The sequence below is a fragment of the Momordica charantia genome (genome assembly GCF_013281855.1).
Source record: "Momordica charantia cultivar OHB3-1 chromosome 8 unlocalized genomic scaffold, Mcharantia_2.0 BLBB01000008.1, whole genome shotgun sequence".
Classification (NCBI taxonomy): domain Eukaryota; kingdom Viridiplantae; phylum Streptophyta; class Magnoliopsida; order Cucurbitales; family Cucurbitaceae; genus Momordica; species Momordica charantia.
In genome coordinates this window covers 18,525,917-18,550,828 of record NW_028275166.1, presented here as the reverse complement: position 1 = coordinate 18,550,828, position 24,912 = coordinate 18,525,917, and the positions used below count along the sequence as shown (strand labels likewise).

Sequence of the window (24,912 nt, the reverse complement as noted above, 5' to 3'; positions counted from 1 at the left end):
AACAACCATATCATCTCAGCACACAACAACCAATCCCTCCAGTAAGAAACTACTTACAACAAAGTTCAAATGCGCTACCAAGTTCACCGAAGGGTTCCTAAATCCAAAAAGCCAACCCAACTTGATTAGAATTCATGTTAGAAACACTTAGTTTGCATCGAAAGTGAGTTTAGATGATCCGTTACTACTAATCACCATAAAACCTCTTGGGTAAGGAGTGGGTCGACGCCGAGAGGTTCGGGCATCCAAAACTGAGCTCAATGTCCTTATGCTTGCTGTTCCGATGTCAAAAGCGATGGGTAACGTTGATTCGGGTCCAAAAAGGAGTGGGTCACTGCCGAACGTCCTAAAACACTACTGTATTGTAAATTCCCGTTGGAACGTCACCGGTCGCTCGTGGGTAACTTCTGTTCGTCGAGTACTATCGCGGTTCGTGAGCCACCACCACCTATTGCTGCTGACCCCAAGCCTCAGCTGCTGCAAGACGCGCCGCCGCACTGTTTTCGCTACAGATCACATCAGAGAACTGGCCACGCGCAATGCTGAGCCATCGGAGAATGCCCAAATCGTCGCTGCCACTGGTTCGGGTCGTGGGTACTCCGTTATGCAGTTGTGGCTGCTGCAGAACTCGTAGCGCTGCCCCTACTGTCGGGAAATCGTGCCGTCGCCGAGGATGCGTCGCTGCAAACGCCCGCTGTTCGTGGGTCTGCTCGATGTCAGTCGCCGCCGGAGAAGAACCTGAATTGCCATGGGTGACGCCGTCGCTGGAGGGCTGGGTCGCCGGAGGGAGCTGTTGCCGGTGTTGCTTCGCCGGAGAAGAAATTCGAAGAGGGGGGGGCGGCTGGACAAGTGAGGAAGAAGAAGATGAAGTGGTTTAGGGGTTTTTTTTTTATTCTTTCCTTTTGTTTTGAAACTAAAAGCTCAATTCCCAAATCTTAAATGAGGCCCAACTAAAACTACAATGGTCCAAAACAAAAGCCCAATAATTATGCTTTAGAAATATAAAACCCAAGAATAATAATTCAAAGAAAAGTAGAAATTAAGAGTCCAAAAAAAAAAAACCATGAATTTAAGATTTAACTAAAAATCTCCTACACAGGTCGAGAACTTAAATTATCTTAATCCAATGAAAATAAACTTAATTCTAATTTAGCCGAAAATTAGAATTTCGAAGTTAAAAGATCCAAGAATTAAAGTTATCAACTTAGGGAAAGATCCAAGGCACTATTTATCTCTGAAAATAAATGAGTCAGAGAACGCGGGGCGTTACATCTTGAGGGACTATTTTGCACCTCCTCTCCCATACCTGGCCGAAAATTATAAAGTTTGTTCACCAAGCTCAGCCTACTATTCCATTCTCTATCCATAATTATATTTAGTTTTTCTCATTCTCCTTCTTCTTTCTCTTCGATTTTGTTCGTTTCTGAGGTCTTGATTTTAGTTTTTCTTCTTCTTTCGAATTTAAGCTTGATTTTAGTTATTGGTGTTTGATTTTGGGTGAAAGATCACCATTAAGATTGTGGAGAACCTGCGTGAATTTTAGGTGAGATATATCACCTAAATCAGTGAGGTATATCACACTGAATGAAGCATATCAGTGAGGTATATCACACTGATATTTTAGGTTTATCTATAACTGATATACTCAATATAGACATTAAATATAGAGTATATCTGCAATTGATATATTAAATATAGGGTATATCAGCTACTTATGTTATGTTATTTGTTGACTGATATACTAATATCATCAATATTTTATATTTTTTGCAATATCTGTAGTTATAGGCGAGCTTGCGGAATGATAGTCACTGCTATATGAATTACAAAACTATTGGGATTTTGGTTGACGAAGATATGAATTTTCAGAATTTTAGGAATTTGATATTGAATGAAGTGAAGTTGGACGCATCAAATTGTTTTGTCCAATTTTCGGTTTTATTAAAGTTTGATAGTAATGGAGTTGTAACGCCCCGCGTTACTCAGGTTAGCTTGCCCCGAGTTCCGGGGAATTTTATAACAAAATGGATTTTAGTTACTGATTTATTTATTTATTTCATTTTTATTTTATTTGATTCATCAGTGATCTTTATTTAATTTTAGTGTGGCATCTCGGCTAGTGTGTGTTGTTACAAATTTAGTGGTGAGTTAGTAGCGTGTAGTATTTATTAAGTTATGTTTTTACGGATTCCGTTATGTGACACTTGCTCTGGGCCATTGGATCAACTACGAAATTATATTATTGGTTTTGTTCACAAGGTGTGATTGGGTAAATGGGCCTTAAACAAAAGAAACTAGCCCAAGTGGGTCCATGTTGCAAAACAAAAGGAAAAGGGGAATTTAAAACAAAACAACCCTAGCCCATCTTGTTCATCTTCCTCATCTTCTTCCACCCTCCCCTTTCGTTTGGAGCCGCCAGCCCCCCCCATCCAAAATTCTTTCTCCGACGACGGGACAGCAGCAGGCGCGGGCGTCGGCAGCAGCAGGTGCGGCGTCGGGCAGCAGCACAGCGCGGGTTGGAGCGGCAGATGGCAGATGGCTGCAGCGCGCGACGGGCAGCAGCGGCGTGCGACGGGCAGCGGCGGCGCATGGCATTGGGCAGCGGCAGACGGCGGCGACGTGCGACGGGCAGCAGCAGCGTGCGACGGGCAGTGGCGGTGCGTGACGTTCGGACTGCTCCAGGCGGCATCGTTACGTGAGGCTATTTTCGCGGCGTCCCTTCTCCGATCCAACGAGCCTAACAACCTCGAATAGCTTAGATCCGTGGAACCCGGTAATTTTTCTTTGACCACATTTATTCGAAGTTAGATTTGGATTACCCACATCTAAACGAAACCGATTTGGAATACCCACACCTAAGCGAAGTTGTTTTGTAGTAACGGACATCAAAACGAAGTCGTTGGAGGTCGTTTTGGGCACTTTTTGCTGCTGCAAAAACGTGGATAACAGTGTTTTGGTGGTGTTCGGCGATTATCTTCATCCGTTCGAAGCCCGATTTACGCTACCCACACCTTTGCAAGCTAGATCTAATTTACCCACACCTACACGAAGTCGTTTTGCGGTAATGAGCCCTTTGAACTTTCGTAGAGTCGTTTTTCGAAGGCTGAACAGTACATTTAAATTGCTGTATTTTTCTGTTTTTGGTGCTTAGGTGTGAGATCGACGCAAACTTGAAGACGTGGTTGCGTAAGTAGCACTAGGGGGCGAGTGCGTGCGTTATTTAGCGTTAAGAGAATGGTTTTGATGCTGATTTTTTTGTTAAAATAATTTAATTGTGCATGTAGGGATTGTTAGTTTTGATTTGTGAACTTCCAGTGATTTTGTTGCCGTCTTTCTATTATTGAACACTTATGAGGAAACATGCTTTCTATTCTTATTGTTGGAGGTGACTGGTAGGTTCTGAATTGTTGTGGGTTAAAAATAATTGCTCATGACGTTTTGCAAACATGTGTAAATGAAATGCTCGCGTTGTTAAACTGATAATTAGTTTATATTGTTTTAGTTGTGAGCTGTGGGTGGTGACTTGTTTATATTACAAAAGAAAAGCATGCTTGTGAACTGTGCAGTAAATTGGAATGTGGGAATATTACTTGTAGGTGGTCTTGGGAGGGTTAGTGAAGTGGTGAAGGGTGAAGGGTGAAGGGACGGGTTGGCAGTCCGTGAAACTATGGGTGGTCTGATTGGAAAATGCATATAAATCGCTTGGAGGTTCAAAGCCTTGAGTAGTTGCCTTGGGAATAAATGACAAGGCCGAACGTCAAATTTCTATAAATGAGTATTGGGGTCTTGGAAATAAATGTCAAGGACCAATACGCTGGGAAGTCATCGGTACTTTGGGGATAAACGGCAAGGACCGGTGCACAGTTCAGGCCTTGGGAATAAATGGCAAGGTCGAACATCAAGTTTATGTAGAGGAGTATTGAGGCCTTGGGGATAAATGTCAAGGGCCAATGCGACTCGAGGAGTTAGGCTTGAAGGACTAAGGTAGAGTGGTGCTTGCGAAGTAGTGGTGCTAGGCCTTGGGAATAAATGGCAAGGTCGAACATCAAGTACTGTAAAAGGAGAGGGCACGGTGACTTGGGAATAAATGTCAAGAGCCGTCATGCCTCGAGAAGTTAAGCGGGGAGTAGCACAGGGGGGGGTGCAGAGGAAGGTTTAGTTCTATGAGAAAAGGGCTAGCGAATCATGGGTTGTGGTATTGGTAGTTTCGACGCTTGGTTGTTGTATGTAAATGTCAAGTTATTTGTTCGCTATCTCTCACTGCTTATTTGATTGCCTCGCTATTGTTTTGTTCTTTATGTTGTGACTGTGAGCATGATTTTTGTGCTAGTTAGGAAGTGCTACTTACGGAGTACCTTATGTACTCACCCCCCTTTGTACCTTTATATGTTTTCAGGTGTGAACGGGGTCGACCGCGGTGATGACGTGGAGAGGGCTTGACCGAGGAAGGATCACTAGCTTAGTTAGTGAGGATAGAGGGAAGGGTCGTTGGGTACGAGTAGCCTTGAGATTTATGTTATTGCTAGGTGTGAACCGCGGAGGAAATTTTGTATTCTTTAGAACTACTTTACTTGTTATGGATGTTGCTGGTAAACGCGTCGTTGTTGTCATTGGAGTTTAGGTGCACGGTTGTTTTTATTTAATTAAGAATTTTTGCCACTGAGGCGAATATGAGATGTTGTTGTTTTTAAATTGCCCACGGAGGGTGAAGTCCTGACAGTTTATGACATTTATATTTCTGAAAGAACGTATGGGAGTCGAAGCTTTATATCATCTAAATTATTTTACAGGGAGTTGCTTATCTCGTGTTTAGAGTTAAGGTTAGCCAGGAGAATTATTTAGCGTTGCCTAGGATGTTATATGAAATCTTGGGGCGTTACAAGAGTTCAAATTGTTGTTGAGATTAATGAAGATAAAGATGTTGCTTGGTTTTTTACTTTGGTTAAGGATGACAGCACAAGAAATCCTTTAGTTGCTCATGTAATTGCTATGCTTTTGGAGGAGTCTAGTGTTATTAATTTTGGAAGTGAGAATTGAGGTCTGGTAAGTCTATAACGATGTTGATATTACTAGTATGTCTTCTACACTTCATCTAAAGGAGAAGAATCTATTTACAAATAAGGAAGTTTTTGTCAAAAGCTTTTCACTTTATGGCTATAAAGAATAGCTTTCAGTTCAAGACTTTGAGATCAAATTTCAAATAAGTTGAGTTTAAATGTATTCAGAATGGCTGTCAATGGTATGTTAGAGCATCTCGTTATAGAGGTAGTGAACTATGGATGATTAGAAAGTATGTTAGTGATCATAATTGTCGTATGAACATAGTTCAATCTTCTCATAGACAAGCTTCATCATCTTTTATTGGTTAATGTATGGTTGAGAAATTTGGATTTAGTTCTTCTGACCGTTCGACTCCGAAAGTTATCATTCATCATATGCGCACAAACTATGGAGTTGCTATCAGTTATTATAAAGCTTGGAGGGCAAAAACAACTGTTAATAAATTGTTGACAGGAGATGCTGATGATTCTTATGCATTGATTCCAAAAATTTTTGTGAAGTTGAAAGAACTGAATCCATGTTTGTTTTCTTTAATGATATACCAATAATATATGCTTCTGATATACGTGTAATATGTATGAGATGATCTATCTTCTTGATTTAATTACGATGTACGTGTTCTGATATACTATTGATATACTAATGATATATATTTGATTATATTACGATTATAATATCTGATTTTGATATCTTGACATGTTGTTGTGATATATTACTAATATATTTGACGTGTTGATGTGATATATTATTGATATATTTGACATGCAATGATATACTTTTGACATAGCATTTATATTATTTTTGTAGGTATATACACTGCATATGAAATTGATAAGACTAGACATTTTAAGTATTGTTTCATGGCTCTAGGTGCATCTATTGAAAGTTGGAGGTATTGTAGACATAATATATCTATTGATGGGACATTTTTGACGAGCAAATATGGTGGTACACTATTGACTGCCTCAACGTGCGATGATAACAATCAGATGTTCCCTCTTCCTTTTGGTATAGTAGATTCAGAAAATGATGTATCATGGAGATGGTTTTTTCAAAATTTAAAGAAACAGTTTTTGGAGATCGAGAAGGGTTAGTTATCATTTCTGATCGCCAATTAAACATTGGAAAAAGTGTTCTAAAGATTTTTCCACATGCTCAATATTGTGTTTGTAAGCGATATCTGTTGAAGAATTTGAAGTTGTCATACAATGACTCCTTGATTGATAGACCTTTTGAAAACTGTGCCAAATCCTACACAACTAATGATTTTGAGTTAAATATGAAGTTGATGGAGTCAATATATCCTACTACAAGAGAATATCTTAGTAATGTTGGATTTGAGAAATGGGCTCGTGCACACACTAAAGAAAGAATATATCAAATGTTGACAACTAATATTTCTGAGAGCCTCAATGCAACTTTGAAAGAGTCAAGAGATTTACCTGTGGCATCACTACTTGATTCAATTAGACAATTACTTCAAAGGTAGTTTTATGATAGAAGCAAATCAGCATCTTCTCTGAATAGTTTTTTGAGTCCTTGGGCTGAGACTGAGATACGGAAACAATTTAATGAATCCAAAAGCTTGATGGTAAGTGTTTTTACTTTTGATTATTTAATAATGTTTATTTTTCTTTCACAACCTATTTATTATTATTATTATTATTTCTTTTTTCAGGTTGATCATATCAACAACGTTGAATTTCAAGTAATTCATAAAGCGGAGAATTTTTTGGTAAATTTGGGTTCTAAAAGTTGCACTTGTCGTGTTTGGGATTTGGAAGAAATTCCTTGTGCTCATGCACTTGCAGTTATTTGTTGGACTGATTTGAATCCTTATTCATATGTGTCTGAGTATTATCTGTCTAGTAGATTGTTATTTACTTATAATGGTTCAATTCGTCCTGTTGGTAACCATTTGGATTGGGGATCTGTAGCAATTGATGTTAATGTATTACCTCCTATCATTAAATGTCCAGCAGGAAGGCCTCGAAAACAAAGGATTCCATGGATTGGTTAGGTGAGAAAGCACACTGCGGACGTTGTCAACGTGTTGGACACAATCGTAGAGCTTGTAAATTTGCACCTATTGAACAAGGATGTATATCAAGGATGTATACAAAAACATTGCTTTTATGATTTGAATTTATAATGAAGTAGTTTCTTTGTTACAACACAATGTGTATACCCAATGGAGTTTACTTATATGATTTTGCTTCTGTAAGTTAAAGTTGATGACATAACTTAGATCATTAGATTAGCCTGTATATCAGAATTATATCAGTTGTAAAGCTATATATCAGTAAGATATCAGTAGTAAATCTATATATCAATAAAATATCAGTAATATATCAAGTATACATCGTACATATATCAGTAGTACAATTAAGTTTGATTTAAAGTTTTAGCCACTTGGAGCGATAAATAAGTATTGCAATAGCCAACTAAGATGTATCAAGGAGAAGTAATATCAATATGAACTCAAAAAGTTAAAGGTTTAAACATCAAAATGAACTCAAAGGTATTCATATCAAAAGAACATTGCCCCAAGAAAATTGGCATATCAATTAAAAGTAGAAGTATAAAGTAGACTAACAATGTCCTTTTCAAAAGTCTATAAAAGTAGAAGTATGAGTTCCAAAAGTCTAGAAAAGTAGAAGCAATTTCCAAAAGCACAAGTTCCAAAAGTTTTTCTTTCTTGATCATTGAGTAATCTTCCAGTCAAAACTTAAGCAATCATGAACAATCTTCGTTCTCAATGATTGTCGCGTCTTAGAAGATGATATTTTTGCAGGTTTTCTTTTTTCCATAGACAACACCTTTGGAGTTGGTTTATGCTGTCTTTTGGGACGCACAACATCAATCTTTTCTGCAATGACTTTAGTTTTCATTTTCCTTGTTTGGACCATTGTTTTCATCTGAAAAAAAAGTTATTTGATATATTAGCAGTATATTAAAAAACATATTAGAGGTAATATATTTGAAATAATTTGTAGATATCATATTTATAACAGAAGTAAATCAGTTCTATATCATATGTATATCAAACATATATCACATACATATTAGGAATATATCTGTCAATCACTAGTATATCAGAAGTAAATAAATAGTATAGTAGAAATCAATCAGTTATATATCATATATATATCAAGAGTATATCAAGAGTATATGTGCAAATTAGTAGTATATTAAAAGTAAATCTGTAGAAGTCAATAAATCAATAGTATATCAGAAGTCAATCAGTTCTATATCTGCTATATATTAGTTATATAACCGTAATTAATAGTATATCAGAAGTCTTTATAAGTTATATATCAGTATATATCAGCTGTATAACAGTAAATCACTATTTTACGTGCTTGGACCCTTTGTCGTGGATTTTTTTTTATCGTTTCTCTATATTTTTCTGTAAATAAAAATCATCGATGACTCTCAATGAGTGAATAACACGAGTAAATGATTAATAAAACTAACTATTGTCTCACTATACTTACAATTTCATCTTCATTAGCTTTTTCCTCTTCTTTGTCTTCTGCTCCTTCTTGTTCTTCTTCCTCACTTGATTCTTCTTCTTAATTCTCATCGTCTTGTTCATTCTACTAATAAGAAGCATTTCAAAGATAAGAAACGTAAATCAATGTAAGAAAAGTAAAGCAATTTAGATTTACCTCTTTTTCCTTTTCTTTTCCTTTCCCATCCTGATCTGCATCCTCTTTCTCATGATTGGTTGGATATTCCACAATTTTATCAATATCTACTTCTTCATCAAGAAGCTCAAGACTTATCGATGGAGGTACGTTCTTCTAAAGTGATTCTTGGGATTGTTTTTCAATATTTGATTTTGGTGGAAATCTATCATTGATTACTTCAATATAGAAGTCAACATCCCCAGCATTTGTTTCTGGACACTTCTAATTTCTTGTATTTTGTTAGGGTTGACTTTTTACTATAGAAACATGTGTCAGTAGCCCTGTTTGACCATGTATTTGACCCCTTTTCCATCATTATTTGCCAAAAAGGACCACATATTCTTAAAGTAAAACATGCATAGATTGTTTCTGCATAAAAGTCAAACTATGGTACTTTAGGAAAAATATGAGAAAAATGTAGTCAAAGTTGGAAGAAAATAACGGAAATATGTTTTTGTAGAATTGGGCCTGATGCATTTTTGGAGGACAAAAGGTCAAAACGCACGTTTTGATTAATGAAGGGCAAGGAGGACATCTCCCACATGCTAAAAACCGTGAGTCCAAGTTCAAGTGAGGTGGTTAGGTGAATCTCAACCCATTTCCACCTAAAATGGAGGGGAGTTTCAACCAACCTCTATGGTGTTATAAAAGGAAGCCATCCCTCCATCAGCAAACCTTCCAAGCTTCATTTCATCTTCTTTTAGTTGCTCTCTAGTTGTAGAACACGTTTTTAGGGTTTACGTTTATGTTCTAGTTGTTCTTTGTTTATTTTTCACGCTTTTACCTTTTGTTTTGCTTTGAATTCAAGTTCTTACTCCCGTTCTTTGTTCATTATGTTCTTTTAAAGTTCTTAAGCGAGTTTCAACTCTCCTCACGCTCGAGAGAGAAGAGGGTCAAGCTACAACTCCTTGTATGGCTTATTTATTCATTTAAATTCAATGAAAAATACTTTCTTTATGTTTTCGTGCATTTACTTTCATTTAATTATGTTCTAAATTACTTATAAACCTCCTTGTGAAATGCCTTAGTCAAATGATTTGATTTTCAATACGCTCGGGGTTTGTCCAGAATTGCGCCTCGCACTTTTTTGGGTTGGTTTCTAAAAACTTCTCTTTAAATCTTTTTTCCATTCGGCCGGTAGGAACTTGATTTATACACCAAAGCCTAACCTTGGAAAAGGTGAGTTAGGTAAAATAATAGGAAACCAATATGGGATGTCACTTAGGCATGAACGCATAAAACATGATCCTAGACATAGGCCATTTGACCCATAATGCAAGTGAGTTGGTAGATATTATCTAGGATTGTAATCACACATAGACATATGATTGTAGGTTACCCTAGTCTCTGCATCAACCAAAATCGGTAGTGAAAGAGTAGAAGTCAGTTTCTCAAGAAAAGCCAGAATTGCATCTGGTGCATTTTCCCATCATAGTATGTTTTCCATATTTTGCATCAAAACTAAGGTAGGAAGAAAAGAGGCTGAGTTGAAATGGAGTCCCAATTTATGTAAAATCTTCCGATGGGAACTAGCATGCCCATAGCTCCTGTGAATCAATTATGTTGTTTATATTATTGAGATATTCGTTATTCATTGGAATATTGTCCATCTAATCCTTCATCTTTTTATTATCCAGGTCAACAAGGGAACCAATAAGAATTCAACCGTTATTCAAATCCATACAACCAAGATTGGAGGAATCATTTGAATTTCCCGAGGGCAGAGCTTCAACCTGAAAGTATATTCCATCTGTATGAGCATGCATTCCCAACAGAATTCCCGTCACAACCACAACAGGAGTATAATCAACCATGGATGCCAGAACAAAGCAATCATCGGAGATTTTTAGGCTTGAACAGACTATGATAGACTTTTTGGTGAGAATTGATGAATCAATACGCAGGCTGCAAATCCAAGTGGAGCTGATGGTTGATGAGCTGCGGAATAGTCCACCAGAAGCATTTCCTAACAATGAGCAAGATGAAGCAATCAATATATTGATCAAGGTTGAAGATGACGAACTTGAGCTGCCAATAGACAATGATGATCTACCAATCCCTGAAGTGATAAACGAGGTATGGAAGAATAAGGAAGTTGAACCCGAGAAACCGATAGAGGTAATGGATCATGAGGTTACAATGGACCTAAACCCATCACCTCTAAATATTGGACCACTTTTCCCTTTCCCTCGATGCCTTTAAAGATAACCCAAGACATAAAGAAGGAAGAGTTGACCAAACCTGTAAAGGACGAAGTAAATGAAGAACTAGGAGAGGATGAGATAGGTTCAGATGAAGGGTTCTACGTTAAAGTTTCACCCCACATTCCAATTTTAAAAAACCAAATGCATACAAGTAAGTCACCTACTCCTCGAGCTGGACTTTCAAGCATATTGTGCTTTGAAGAAGTGAAACTATGACATGACAGTAGTAGAATAGAGGTTGAATGAGCTTGAGGAGAATAATTGAAAGTTGAAAGCCTCTAACGTTCTATAAAGTAAAATCAGTAGGAGGGAAGTTTGTAAATTACTGTCATGCTTGTTTACTTTTCAACCTTTTTATGTTCTGAACGTTTTAATAATTTTATTTTCTTAGTACAGGGCTGAAGTACCTAAGAGAATAAGCAAAGTTTGTATGATAAGAATAAGAATTCGGCACCTGAAGACTCGGTATTGTTATTTGATTCTTGGTCAAGGCTGTTTCTAGGTAAGTTGAAATCTATATGGTCAGGTCCATTCATAGTTGAACATGTTTATCCACAAGGAGCGGTGGATTTTAAGAGGCTCCAGAGGTAATATTGTTAAGGTAAATGGGCATCGAGTCAAGAAATATTATGGTGAGTTTATTGACAGAGATAAAACGTCTGTATTACTGAAAGACCCGTGAAAAAACAGTGGAAACAGTCCCTCGGGCAATTTGGGGGGCGTTCTTATGTAAAATATTTTTGTCTTGTTTCTGCAAAATTTTTACATTTTCTTTAGGTCTTTTTTGTGTAGATTCCGAATCTAATTTTTGTTTTTGCATTTGAATTGTGCAGGATCAAGATCCGACCCTCGTCAAAATTGCGCTGGTGCAATTTAAGGGAAAAAATCGATTTTTGAGTTATGGATTAGGGCTTCGTGGGCTTTATGTGGGTTATGTTTAAATAGGCTTTCGGTTGTTTTTAAATAAAAAAAAAGCCCAATTTTAAACCTTATTATTTTTTAATATGTTTAAAACATAAAACAAAAAGCCCTAGGATTTCAAATTTTCTCCATTCACGATTTTCACCAAGATTTTATCACTTGTTTTCAAATCTTCTCTCAAGAAATCTCAAAGAATCTCAAAGTTTTTATCATCTCTCTCTTTTTCGACACACGTAGGGTTTATTGGAGGGATTTTCGTTGTTGATCGTGAAGCGAGCTCAAGAACTATGGAAGGTTCTTCTTCCTCCAAGCCACACGACAAAGAGAAGGAGAATAAGAAAGTGTTGTTGCCTCCACCAACCAAATTGGGTATGATTCCTCTTGAACCTCCTAGAATTTCTCATGAAAATCTAGTTTTTGATTCTAGGGAACAAAGAACAATATATTGGGAAGCTATAAGAATGAACCCTAGGAGAAATCTATCTGTAGGTGGTACAACTTCTGAAAAAATTAATATGGAGTATAATGATGCTAGAGTTAATAAAGAGGGTCATAGTGAGAAGAAATTAGGAGGAGTTAGTAAAGTCTATCTTTGAAAAAATCAATCTTTAGAGGAAAAAGATTCTGTTTTAGATGAGCAAATTACTAAACTTCATGAGAGAGCGGAGATGTTCAGTAAAAATAAAGAAATTAGGGATAAAGAGAATGAGAGAGTTTATGCTAAAATTAGGGAACTAAGCATAAAATAGCAAGAATACATGGAAACTCGAAGAAAATGAGTGATGAGATTTAGCTCGAGTTAAATAGCATGAGTATGCATCGTAGGGTGAAATCTTTCTCAAAATAACCCCGTTTCTGAGTCATTAGAACTGTCTATCCCTCCCCCTCTTTCCACTACTGTTGCTGTGCATGTTGAAGGTCAAGATCAGGTTAGTGGAGACTCAGAACACGACACGGAGCCCTTGGAGCATTCAGATTCAGCCACGGTCGAAATTCAGTGCCAAATTGCGCCTGGCACAATTTTGGATGAGACTCCACCGGCCACTCTACAAGGTATTTTGTCTCCATCTTTTCCATTGGAGGATGATGGAAATAGTGGGGCAGCACAAGGACAATTGAATGTTGATAGAGAGGATGAAGATCTTGGACAATTACCACCTCAATAAGTGCATGGAGATGAATTTGTAGAGGAGGAAGACAATGACGATATCTCTCAATATGAAGTGAGAGTACGAATTCCAATGCACGAATCTCGGCAAGATAATGAGGAGCCCCCTGCACAAGAGCAAGGAAGATCCGGTCTTGTGGATGTCCTTAGTGAGGCCATGGAGGAATCATCTTCCCTCTTCTTCACAAGGTAAGACCCCTTCTTAGTCGAGCTTGAATGTTTCTGACCTAAATTTTGTTGCTACTGCAGCGACTTCATATGAGATTAGCTTGACCGAAGTGGTGAAGAAAACACAAAAGAAGAAGAAAGTGGCAGAAATTGTGGCTAGTGCAAATTTCTAGGCCTAGGACCCAAGCCGTTGTAGCACGTTTGGTTGCCCAAAAAGTAGCCGAGACTGGTCCATCTAAAAAGCCAAGAGGGCTAGGGTGCCTAGAGGGGCAGAAGAGCCACTAGAAGAGGCCAATGAAGAGGAGCCCGATTCTACTGAACAAACACCATCAAGAGTAAAAAGGTTGAGATTGGAGGTGAGGAGGCCCAACTTCACAGCACGTGATATCCTACTTGAGAGGGGTTTTGATGAAGCACAAGAGCCCGTGTTGAAGTATGTTAGGAGGAGGCTTTTGGATAATGGTTGGGAGTTGTTGTTTGCCCCAACTACACGGGTATCCGAGGCCTTAGTCAAGGAGTTTTATGCTGCCATCAATCCCAACCGAGGGGATGTAATGAGAGTATGGGGTAAAGTAGTAAAATTCTCGCCTTCCATTATTAACACTCACTATGGTTTGTTGGATGCCTTTAATGCCATAGGTAATGAGATTTTGGTGCATCCATCGGACGAGCAAGTGGATGAGGCGTGTAGGCTTATTTGTAGACCACACAAGAAATGGAGCATCTCAACTACGGGGAAGCTTTTCTTAAAGCCCCTTGACATCAATGAGTAAGCAACGGTTTGGACGTATGTGGTGAAGAACCGGTTGATCCCACTTCTCACGATTCCTCTATTAAGCGCAATAGGGTGATGATGGTGTACATCCACATGAATGGCATTGAGTTCAACTTTTTGGAGCTCATACGAAATGAGATACTGAGTTGCTCGGAGAAAATGGTAGGTCCACTTGTTTTTTTCCTGGACTAATAACTGAATTATGCTTGCAGGCAGGAGTAAAGGCTGATGATGCGAAAGTAGTGACGCCTAAGAAGCCGGTCACATCCCTAAGAGTTTGGGGATATTCACTTGTTCAAGAGGGAGATTCTCCCATTACCGTCGCGAATCCCGAGACCCGAGGAGTGGTGACTAGGGAGCAATATGACGAGCTTAGGCACAAGTACGAGCTTCTTTTGGTTACTCAACATGCCACTTGTGCTTTCCTAAAAAAGGTATACGATGATGAAGCACCTTCTTTCCTCGATGAGCTTGCGGTCGATTTACCATCTTTTTCCCGTCTTCCTACCGATTCCACCGACGATGAGTATTCCGATGATAAATAGGGGAGTATCTCCCTCTCTTTGCTTTGATATTTGGATATTGATTTTGTATGTTAGGTTATGTAGTTTAGGTTGTTTAGATTAGTTGGCATGTTAAGTTGTGTAGGTTGTTTTTGTTCTTTTAGATTACAAGATAGGTTATTTAAGCTTAGTTTCTGTTTTAGGTTAGTTGTTGGGATGTTATGCTGTTAGTAATGTTTGTAAAGTGTGTTTTTGCATATGTTTAAAGTTCAAACTTGCATGCTTCCTTGTTCTAGCTATTAGCTTGTCTTTAGCTTCTTCAATGCATCTTTTCTAACCTCTCAACATGTTCATCTTTTTAATGAAATGATTTCCTTTGTTCTTTGTTTTTGTATCATGTCCATGAGGATTCTTAAGGGCATGAATATGTTATATTTCCTAGTTCTATGATCAAGCATAAGTCATTTTCTATTCCTTTTGTTTTGGTTATAAAACTGTGTTCTACTTCTTTTTGTTTTGAAACCTTAACTTTTTCATTGCTTTGGAAGTCCTTGTCCTTTTTTGTGCCAAAATTTTGCATCTTTCAAAATCTCTTTCCCGAGTGAGGACGTTGCTTCCCTTAACTATGGGGGGGACAGTGTGCATCTTTTTATTTTAAAGAAAATGTTTTTTATATTTCGATAAAGAGTTGACAAGAAAATGCAAGCAATAAAAGAGTCTTATGCAAAAAGAGTCATATGCTAGAAAAAAATTTTTGAAAGAAAAAGTATGAAAAGAAAAGTAAGTAAAAACAAGTCTTAAGAGAAAATAAGAGTGGGAGAAAGAAAAGAAAAATAAGAGTGAGAGAAAGATAAGAGTCGTAAGAAACATGAGAGGAAAGAAAACACACTTACTTTTTCAGAGTCCCATTATAGACATTCATTTTCTTTAAATGGGTGGTGTTAGCATCTTGGAGGGTAATAGCCTACACATTAAGGTGACTTCCTGAAAACCATTGTCGACATCGGGTTGCTACCTAACAAGTTTCTATGAGTGGTTGTGGTTTGAAACCGATGCTAGTATGTTGAGAACCTCAGGGGCTATTAGTCGGTCCACTTGATGTTAAAACTTTTGAATCAGAACGGAAGTGTGCATATTCCTTGGTTTTGTAAAAGAGTTTTGTGTTTTAGAAAAGAAGAGGATTTATAATCATTTTTATTTTCAAAACAAAGGATGGTTTATGGTTCGTTGGCTTGAAAGTAAAGTTAGGACGTTTAGCTTGTGTAGCCTTTCCTGAGGCTTATATGATTCATTTACTTAGAAACTTTGGATTGTTGATCATTCATATTTCTAGCATGTTGATTGTTTTAGATTTGTTGTTGTTGTTTTTACTTGAGGACAAGTAAATGGCTAAGTTTGGAGGTGTATAAAGATTGACTTTTTACTGCAGAAACAATGTGTCAGTAATCCAGTTTGACCACGTTTTTTTACCCCTTTCCCATCATTATTTGCCAAAAAGGACCACATATTCTTAAAGTACAACATGCATAGATTATTTATGCATAAAAGTCAAACTAAGATATTTTAGGAAAAATATGAGAAAAATGCGGTCAAAGTTGGAAGAAAATAACAAAAATTTGCTTTTGCAGAATTGTGCCTAAAGCATTTTTGGAGGACAAAATGTGAAAACGTACGTTTTGATTAATGAAGGGCAAGGAGGACATTTTCCACATGCTAAAAATCGTGAGTCCAAGTCCAAGTGAGGTGGTTAGGTCAATCTTAACCCATTTCCACCTGAAATTAAGGGTAGTTTCAACCAAACCTATGGTGCTATAAAAGGAAGTCATCCCTTCATTAGCAAATCATCCCTTCCAAGCTTCATTTCATCTTCTTTTAGTTGCTCTCTAGTTATAGAACACCTTTTTAGAGTTTATGTTTATGTTCTAGTTGTTCATTTGTTTGTTTTTCACGCTTTTACCTTTTGTATTGCTTTTAATTCAAGTTCTTACTCCCGTTCTTTGTTCATTATGTTCTTTTAAATTTCTTTAGCGAGTTTCAACTCCTTTCACGCTCGAGAGAAAAGAGGGTCAAGCTATAACTCATTGTACGACTTATTTATTTATTTAAATTCAATGAAAAATACTTCCTTTATGTTTTCGTGCATTTACTTTCAGTTTAATATGTTCTGAATTAGTTATCAACCTCTTTGTGGAATGCCTTAGTCAAAATGATTTGATTTTCAACACGTTCAGGATTTGCCCAAAATTGCGCCTGACACTTTTTTAGGTTGGTTTCTAAAAACTTCTCTTGACATCTTTTTTCCATTCGGTCGGTGGGAACTTGATTTATACACCAAATTTCAACCTTCGGACAGGTGAGTTAGGTAAAATAATAGGAATCCAATATGGGATGTGACTTAGGCATAAGCGCATAAAACATGGTCCTAGACATAGGCCCTCTAACCCATAATGCAAGTGAATTGGTAGATATTCTCTAGGATTGTAATCACATATAGGCATATGATTGTAGGTTATCCTAGTCTCTGCAGCAACCAAAAGCGGTAGTGAAAGAGTAAAACTCAGTTTCTCAAGAAGAGCCAGAATTGCACCTGGTGCATTTTCCCATCATAATGTGTTTTCCATATTTTGCATCAAAACCAAGGTAGGAAGCAAAGAGGTTGAGTTCTATTAAATTGCTTGATAGTTAAAACCCCAACCGCAACATTTCATCACATTTTTCTTCATAAATCACGATTGCATATTTGAACTATTCACTTATTTAAAATTGTTTTGAAAGCAAAAAGTCCCTAAGGACTCGACATTGGATTACTACCAAGTATTACTTATGACCGTATGTGCTTGCACGAGTCTCTAATCTTTTTGAAGGTAGAGAAAGTCCCAACATATTTCCTCCTTCAAAGTCAAACTTATACTTGAACCATGTGTTTCTATTCCTTCTTCCACCTCAATATTTCTTTGTTCTGCCATATCATCCATATTGTTGGGATCGTCATCTTGCACAATGTCTTCTTGGATCATCAAATTTGTGAAGATGCCAATAGATAATTCATCTTCGTAGGAAGAATTGTAATTATTGAGAACTGCATAATAAGTCAACAAATGTAGTAAATCAATAGAAACAAGAACCAAAAAAAAAAAAAAGAGATATCAGTGAAATAAGAAACTTACATCACTTGCAGAGAAAATATTTTCTTGCAGATGGTGCCAATCCGATTGTGATAGGATATCCCATTTCAACATTGGAATTTGATTTCCATCCTTTTTTGTTGCAATTCCAACCATTGGATCAGAAAGTTTGGAAATTACTTCACACGTCCAACAAATCAGTGCAAGCTTTTGGTTTGGATGCTTCGGTGGGTTTGGATGAAACAGAAAAATCTTACTCCTCAGTGGATGATTCGGCATCCTCGGGTGCTTATGTGTATGCTTTTTAAGTTTAGGAAATGAAAATGGAATCCTATTTCTATCCCTTCTGAAACTCGGTTTTAGGGAAGCGTTGCAAGGTATAATTTGATGATCTATCTTGTGAAGCTCTTTTCATGTATTTAATTGTGAGATCCTATACCAACCTACCCCATGGATATTTCGGAAACAACTTTTCATTATCGACAATGTCAACATGCTTCCATTCTACCTTAGTGAGAAGTTGTTTGGCAAACAATAAGCATTCAGATGTATAAGTTAGCAATTTTCACCATTAAATTACCATTTTGAGACCCAATGTGAAAAGCTGCTTGTACATCTATTCTATCTATTGTCTCTCTAAGCTTAAAAAAGGTGTTCCTAAGCTTATGTGGTATTTGTTTCTCTATCTATAATGATCTCGTCAATAGTGGGGTATTCATCACAACAATTCAAACTTGTCATCAAACTGAACTCTTTCAATTCAAATCTTGTAAACTTTCCACCAAAGTTGAATACTAATGCATCTTTTGGACTTTTTCAGATATTCTCTTAATTGGATGTAGTAGTAATTGTAGTGAACATCTGCTAACCCTAAATGACAAGAAGTGTCCAAAGGGTCCTTTTTCAAATATTTCTTTCTAAGTTGGTGAAAGCATTTTTAAGATGTTGTCAATTGTTTCTAGTTTACAGTATTGTTGTACTTTGACCCCAGAATACCACATTTCAATATCCTGTTAAGGCAAAATATAATATATCAAAATATGTCATAAGTATATCAACAAAGTATAAATCAGCAGTGTTGGGTGTGTTGCCCTGAACTCGTAGTTTGTATTTCTGTAAAAACAAATGTATATTCAATAAAGTTTTATTCAATCAATTTGTTGTTGAATTCATAGCATTGCATTATCCAAAATCCAATAAAATAAACATCCAAGGTGATTATCATGTAACCGGGACAGTATATCTATTCGGTATATATTTGATATACCCTTGATATACTAAGTATATATTTGATATATCATTGATATACAAGCGGATAACATTCCGTGAATAACCTAAACGGTCTATAGTATATGTATAAGCCTCGATACCTTATCCTGGCAACACTATGGATACGACCTACTCTATAAATGTTACAGACGACTCGATGCAGGTCGCTCGTGTGGAGACATGCGAGTGGGGGTGTCTTATACAATGAGTTTGTATAAGATCGGACTGCAAAATAGCCAATCTTTAGATGTAATACTGTTAACTAACAGATTGCTATTTCTTAGGATGACGAGACAACTCATTCTCAATCCTGAGTGAGTTCTGGACTCTTGCCCATTTGGGCTCATCTTTTGATCCGTATGGGTGAGAGTGGCCCGAAACGCCGACTCAATATTCCTACAATTTTAGGAACGAGACCGAGTGGGGAGTTGGGAACATAACTTCACAAAATGGAATTCAGTCGTCCCCAACTTTAGGGAGTAGATGAGCGTTCTCTTAAATGCTGACTCTGGGACTTGAACAAAGGGCCCCACCCTCTTACTGGCCCGAGGGGGACTTTCGGTTATTGGTCGGACCATAACCGAGTTTTTCATTAGAGGAGCAGTGGTATTTAAGGAGCAAGATGTAACACAGGGGTAAAACGGTAATTTGACCCATCTGTGGTTACGAACACTCGTGAAGGATTGACTTGTCGTTAATGGTCGTATATCTATGGACACGAAAACATTCTGCAGTGAGAAGAGTGCAACTGCGGATCTTTAGTGGAGTGACCTGTAGTTAACGAATGTTGATTAACTCAATCAATGAGTTTGACCGATTAATCTTGTATCATTGGAAATCGAAATGGAAGTAAACATATATATCTCTACTTATCCCAAAAATCAAAATGGAAGCATTGTTTGTTAGGAGTTTAGAAAAAATGGAAGCAAAAATCGAAATGGAAACATATATACCTCTATTGAAAGAAACTGGAGTAAAAATTGAATGGAAGAATGTAAATCGATACTGAAAACTGAAAGCCCAACAAAATGAAGCAAAAATAATGATTTCAAAACGTGGACATATACTTACATATAATTAGAGTTACCAAAGTCGATGGTAATTTGGTCATCGAATGGAAATCGAATGATATCAGAACGAACGAACGAACGGAATCAGATGGAAATCAAAATTTGGTAAACATTGTAGCTCCTTGCTACTTGGATGAGAATTGAATGAACGAAAATGGTAGTTGGGGATGACATTCTTGACAGAAATCGAACGGAAATCAGACAATATTTGGGCTGCAAATCAGAGACTTGAAGGTTGGATGAGAATCAAACGAACGGAAATGAGTTAGGGATGACATTCTTGACGGAAATCGAACGGAAATCTGAGTGAAAGTTGAAAAATTAGGTTTTGTTTTGATGGTTTGAACGAAATAGTGGTGGTGAAGGATGGAAGTCGAACGGAAAGCGAAAGGATGGAAAAATTAGGTTGTCTTTTGGTTTGGGCTACCATCTTTAGGCTTTTGCATGTTAATATTGAGCTTGCACGATAATTAGGACTTTTAACAATGTGGGCTCCTGGTAAAAAATTGCTATATTTGAAATTTTGGAATGTGAGTGCTATTTTATTAATTTTATGTAATCTTTTGCCATATTTGCAAGCACCGCAAAAAATTAACATTTGACATGTCGGCCTAGAGGATTTCTTATTCACCTGCAATGGATGAAATCACAGAGCTTTGGGAGAATTTCACTTTAACCAAGGAAAAGGAAGAAACTATAATCATTGATAGTGAGAAACCATTAATGACCCCAGAGAATGTCCAACGTTATGCGGTGGGTAAACTTCACACAAGCAAAAGGATTAGTGTGGAAGCGTTTAGATCGGTTATGAAATCATTGTGGAAAGTTCATGAATCCACACATATAGAGACTGCAGGAATGAACTTATACGTCATTGTCTTCAAATCTATGGCTGAGAAAAATAGGGTTCTTACATCAGGACCCTGGTCTTTCGAAACGTCGTTACTGGTGTTGACTTCGCCAACAGCTACTGACCAACCAAGAGATATGAACTTCAATTTCTTTGCTTTATGGATTCAGATACATTGCATTCCTTTTCAATGTATGATCAAGGATATGGCAAAATTTCTTGGGACTAGAATTGGCGAAGTTGAGGAAATTGATTGCAACGGGTCTTATGAATGGACAGGACCTTTCATACGTGTAAGAGTTCAAATCGATATCTCAAAGCCTTTCAAGAGAGGTCTAAAAGTTAGAACTGGTGACGAGAAGGAGAGTTGGTGCCCACTAAGGTATGAATGGTAAACTTCACACAAGTAAAAGGATTAATAAGCGATATGCTGCGATGGGTACTGGCAAACATGAACAATATGGCGAATGGCTTCGGGCGCCGATCCTAAAGAAATCACAGTATCGAGAGGATGGAAATAGTAGGTGGGGTGTCCATGGTGATAGGGGTTCGTAGTTTGGTGGATGTCGAGGAGGCCGTGGAGAATGGTAGCGAAGTGATGAAAATTGGAGAAATCTGGAGGAACCAATCTCCGATCAACGGCGGACGACGGCGGCAGAAAGTCCGGAGCGGTCAGAGGCTGAGATACCGAATCAGATGGCTGAGGAAAGATCATCATTTAAGGCGAAAAATAAGGTGCATTCATTAACCTAGCAATTAGTGGCATCTGGTGATACGGTGAGAGAGAATAATCAGGCTAATAAGGAAAATGCGGATATCAGTGGGGATTATATTGACCAAATGGATATCGAATTAATTTTACATTTGAAAGGAGGTGTAAAAGGAAAGGAATTATTCTCCAATTTGAAATGAGAAATTCCACAGAATCTTTGACCTTATCTAATTTTAAACCACAGATGGATTTTTCAACCAATGGTGATAGGCCGATGGGCCTAATGGAGCATAGCAAAAAATCAGAGAAAGTGATAAAACAGACATGGACAAGGAAAGTAAAAGGAATAATCTCAGGCTTGAGCCAACAAATTAGGCAAACGGAAAGGAATTTCCAGTGACATAGAGGCTACATTAAGCTGCGAAAAAGGATTGAAGTGTGAAGGTGAAGTAGGTGGTGAAGAAGTGGAATATGCATTTGACAGCGTACCTATTATATCAGCGGAGGCTGTTCAACAGCCCAGCCGGTCCCAATGATTGTCCTTTTTTGGAATGTTCGAGGGTTGGGGCCCCTCGATCATTCTCGAACCTACACAAGTTAGTGTAAAAATTGAGACCCCAAGTGTTATTTTGTTCCGAAACAAAAGTACTATGTGACAAGTGGGATGATATGAAGCTACAATTGGGCTTCCAGAATTGCTTCGTCTCAGTGGATTATCAAGGGAGAAGTGGCGGCTTGGCGTTGCTTTGGAATGAGCAGGTGGATTATAATCTAAATTCTGATTCAGATCACCACATCGATGGTTAGGTGGCAAGTGATGGGAAGCAATGGCGGTTGACGGGATTCTATGGGTACCTAGAAGAGGAGAACGACAGTTGTCCTAGGATTTAATGAGGCGACTAAGGGGCAGTACTTCGATCCCGTGGTTGATTGGGGGCGATTTCAATGGTATCTTACAACATGGGGAAAATAAGGGTGGTCGTACAAAGGCGGATAAGTTGATTAATGATTTTAGTAGTGTTGTAGATGACTGTAACCTTATCGATATGGGCTTCTCGGGTGACCCCTATACGTGGTGTAATAGAAGGCCAAATGGTCAGACTGTGTATGAACGGATAGATAGAATTTTATGTAATTCAGCTGGGCTCTCCAACTTTCCTAATAATAGTGTTTGGGGGAAAGAATACCCTGGACACGTGGACGACAGCCATTGGTGCCCCAAGGTGACCATGAGTCATGCCCCAGCTCGGACCGCCGAGATCACCACCACTAGCGTTGACAGATACTAAGTATGAGGGCCGAGGTTAACCTGGCCGAGGTTCGACCTACCGGGAAGCTCAGTGGGGGCCGATGTGAGCTACTGTCAGCGGCGTGATTATCGGGTGTAACCGTCGGTCCCGAGATTACCGGGTGTAACCGACGGTCCCGAGATTACCGGGTGTAACCATCGCGAGATTAGCGGGACTACCACCCATAAGTGGAGGACCTCACTCCGCGATCAGGTACGATGATTTCTGACCTCGAACTAAACTGGGAATCCGACCTATACTGACTTGATCGTCGGAGTGCTCACCTTTTTGTGCAGGTCCGCCCAAGTATTCAGATCGGTCCGGAGGCCGATTTCGAGCTGCAATCTGAAATACACTGTTGTGCATATCCTTGCATAAACATTTGGCGCCGTCTGTGGGGAGACAATCTAAGTCATCCCAATTCTTTTAAACCAACACGCGAGCGAAAATGGTTCAACCCTCAAACTCGACCAATACGGCAGATCGAAGGACCCTAGCCGCCAGCGATGCCCACCAGAAGGAGGTCGAAGCAGCAGTGGTAGAGGGGCAAGGTCACGACGGCCTAGCAGCAGAACCCCTCCGCAGGTCGGCACGAATCACCACGCCTGTTCTACCACCTGCGCACCCCCCAAAGACATCCAAGGCCACCCGTGGCGGAGGTGGAACCTCTAAGAAGGGCGCCCGGGGTCCAGCCTCGGCCCCGACAAGTGAGAACTTGGATGCACTCCAGAGAGAAATGGAGGCAATGCGCACAAAAATGCTGTCCATGGAGGAAATGTATAACGAAATGATATTAGCTGCAGGCGCAGGGTCTCGATCTGAGAACCGAGTGACGCGCGTTGGCATACGAGAGCAAAGGGGTTCCCACGTCGGCCCAGTCGAGGAGGAACATCCCGAAGACAACGAGAGCGAGGGACACACTCGCCAGAGCGGAGACCTCCGTGAACACCTCAACAGAAAGAGAGGCTCATCTCTCCGAAAAGGACAGTCACCATCCCGCTCACACAGGAGCTCCAACCAGCAGGCTGAATCCTTTCGCAACCCAGCAACTCCTGCAGGAGTGATTACAAGGGAGGAGTTCGACCAGCTGAGGGGCCAACTCGACGCTCAGGTGGAGGCCTTAAAGGCCAAATGTGAGCAGAAAGAAGGTTCACTGAACGATGGCGACTTGGGAGAATCGCCCTTCACCTCGGACGTTTTGGAAGAACCGATCCCTCCGAAGTTCAAGGCTCCTACCGTGAAGCCTTATGATGGGTCGAAGGACCCCAAGGATTATGTTGAGGTCTTTGAAGGCCTCATGGATTTCCAAGCGGCATCAGACGCAATCAAATGCCGCGCCTTTCTGATCGCGCTTACTGGCAGCGTGCGATTGTGGTATCGGAGACTGCCAGCCAGGTCGATCTCGACCTATTCTCAACTGAGAAGGGAGTTCCTCGCCCAGTTCTCTTCTCGGCATTATGACAAAAAGACAGCGGCCCATCTCGCCACCATCAGACAGAAGGAGGGTGAGACGCTGCGAGAATATGTCACCAGATTCCAGGAGGAGCAATTGAAGGTCGCACACTGCTCCGATGACTCGGCCATTTGCTATTTTCTCACCGGTCTAGCCGACGAAGCCCTCACAGTGAAACTTGGAGAGGAGGCCCTGGCCATCTTCGCCTAGGTGCTTCAGAAGGCAAAGAAAGTCATCGATGGACAGGAGCTCCTCCGAACCAAAACCGCCGACCAGAGCGAAAGATCGGTCGGGGCAGAAGTGGAAAAGATATAGAAAAGGCAGATCCCAAGTCCAAGGACAAGGGATCCTTTTCCAGCGGCCGAGCTGAGTATCGAAGGGCGGAGAATGGACCTACCAGGAGCCGACCTTACGAACGCTTCACCCCGAGCACGATTCCAATTTCCGAGATCTTAACGAACATCGAGGAGTCTGGAATGGAAAAACTACTCAAGCGTCCTGAGAAGCTTCGGGGAGCCCCGGAGAGGCGCAGCAAGGACAAGTATTGCCGCTTCCATCGGGAGCACGGCCATAACACGTCGGACTGCTAGGAGTTGAAGCGCCAAATTGAGGATCTAATTCAAGATGGCTACTTCAAGAAATTTGTGGGAAA

The 24,912-nt window shown here is 39.2% G+C and overlaps 1 protein-coding gene, 1 long non-coding RNA gene and 1 pseudogene across 2 annotated transcripts; all 3 read left to right on the top strand.

Moving 5' to 3' along the window:
- The first annotated feature begins 713 nt into the window (after positions 1-713).
- LOC111022933 (uncharacterized) lies at positions 714-7,200 on the top strand (annotated as a pseudogene).
- On the top strand, positions 2,883-4,712 carry LOC148209703 (uncharacterized). The gene is made up of 3 exons (XR_015793259.1): positions 2,883-3,061; positions 3,152-3,186; positions 4,397-4,712. It is a non-coding gene; the product is annotated as an uncharacterized LOC148209703 (long non-coding RNA).
- Positions 7,201-20,592: 13,392 nt separating the features above from the next.
- LOC111022932 (uncharacterized) lies at positions 20,593-21,201 on the top strand. The gene has a single exon (XM_022300241.1). It carries the CDS (start codon positions 20,593-20,595, stop codon positions 21,199-21,201), a length of 609 nt encoding a protein of 202 aa, XP_022155933.1.
- The last annotated feature ends 3,711 nt before the right edge of the window (positions 21,202-24,912 follow it).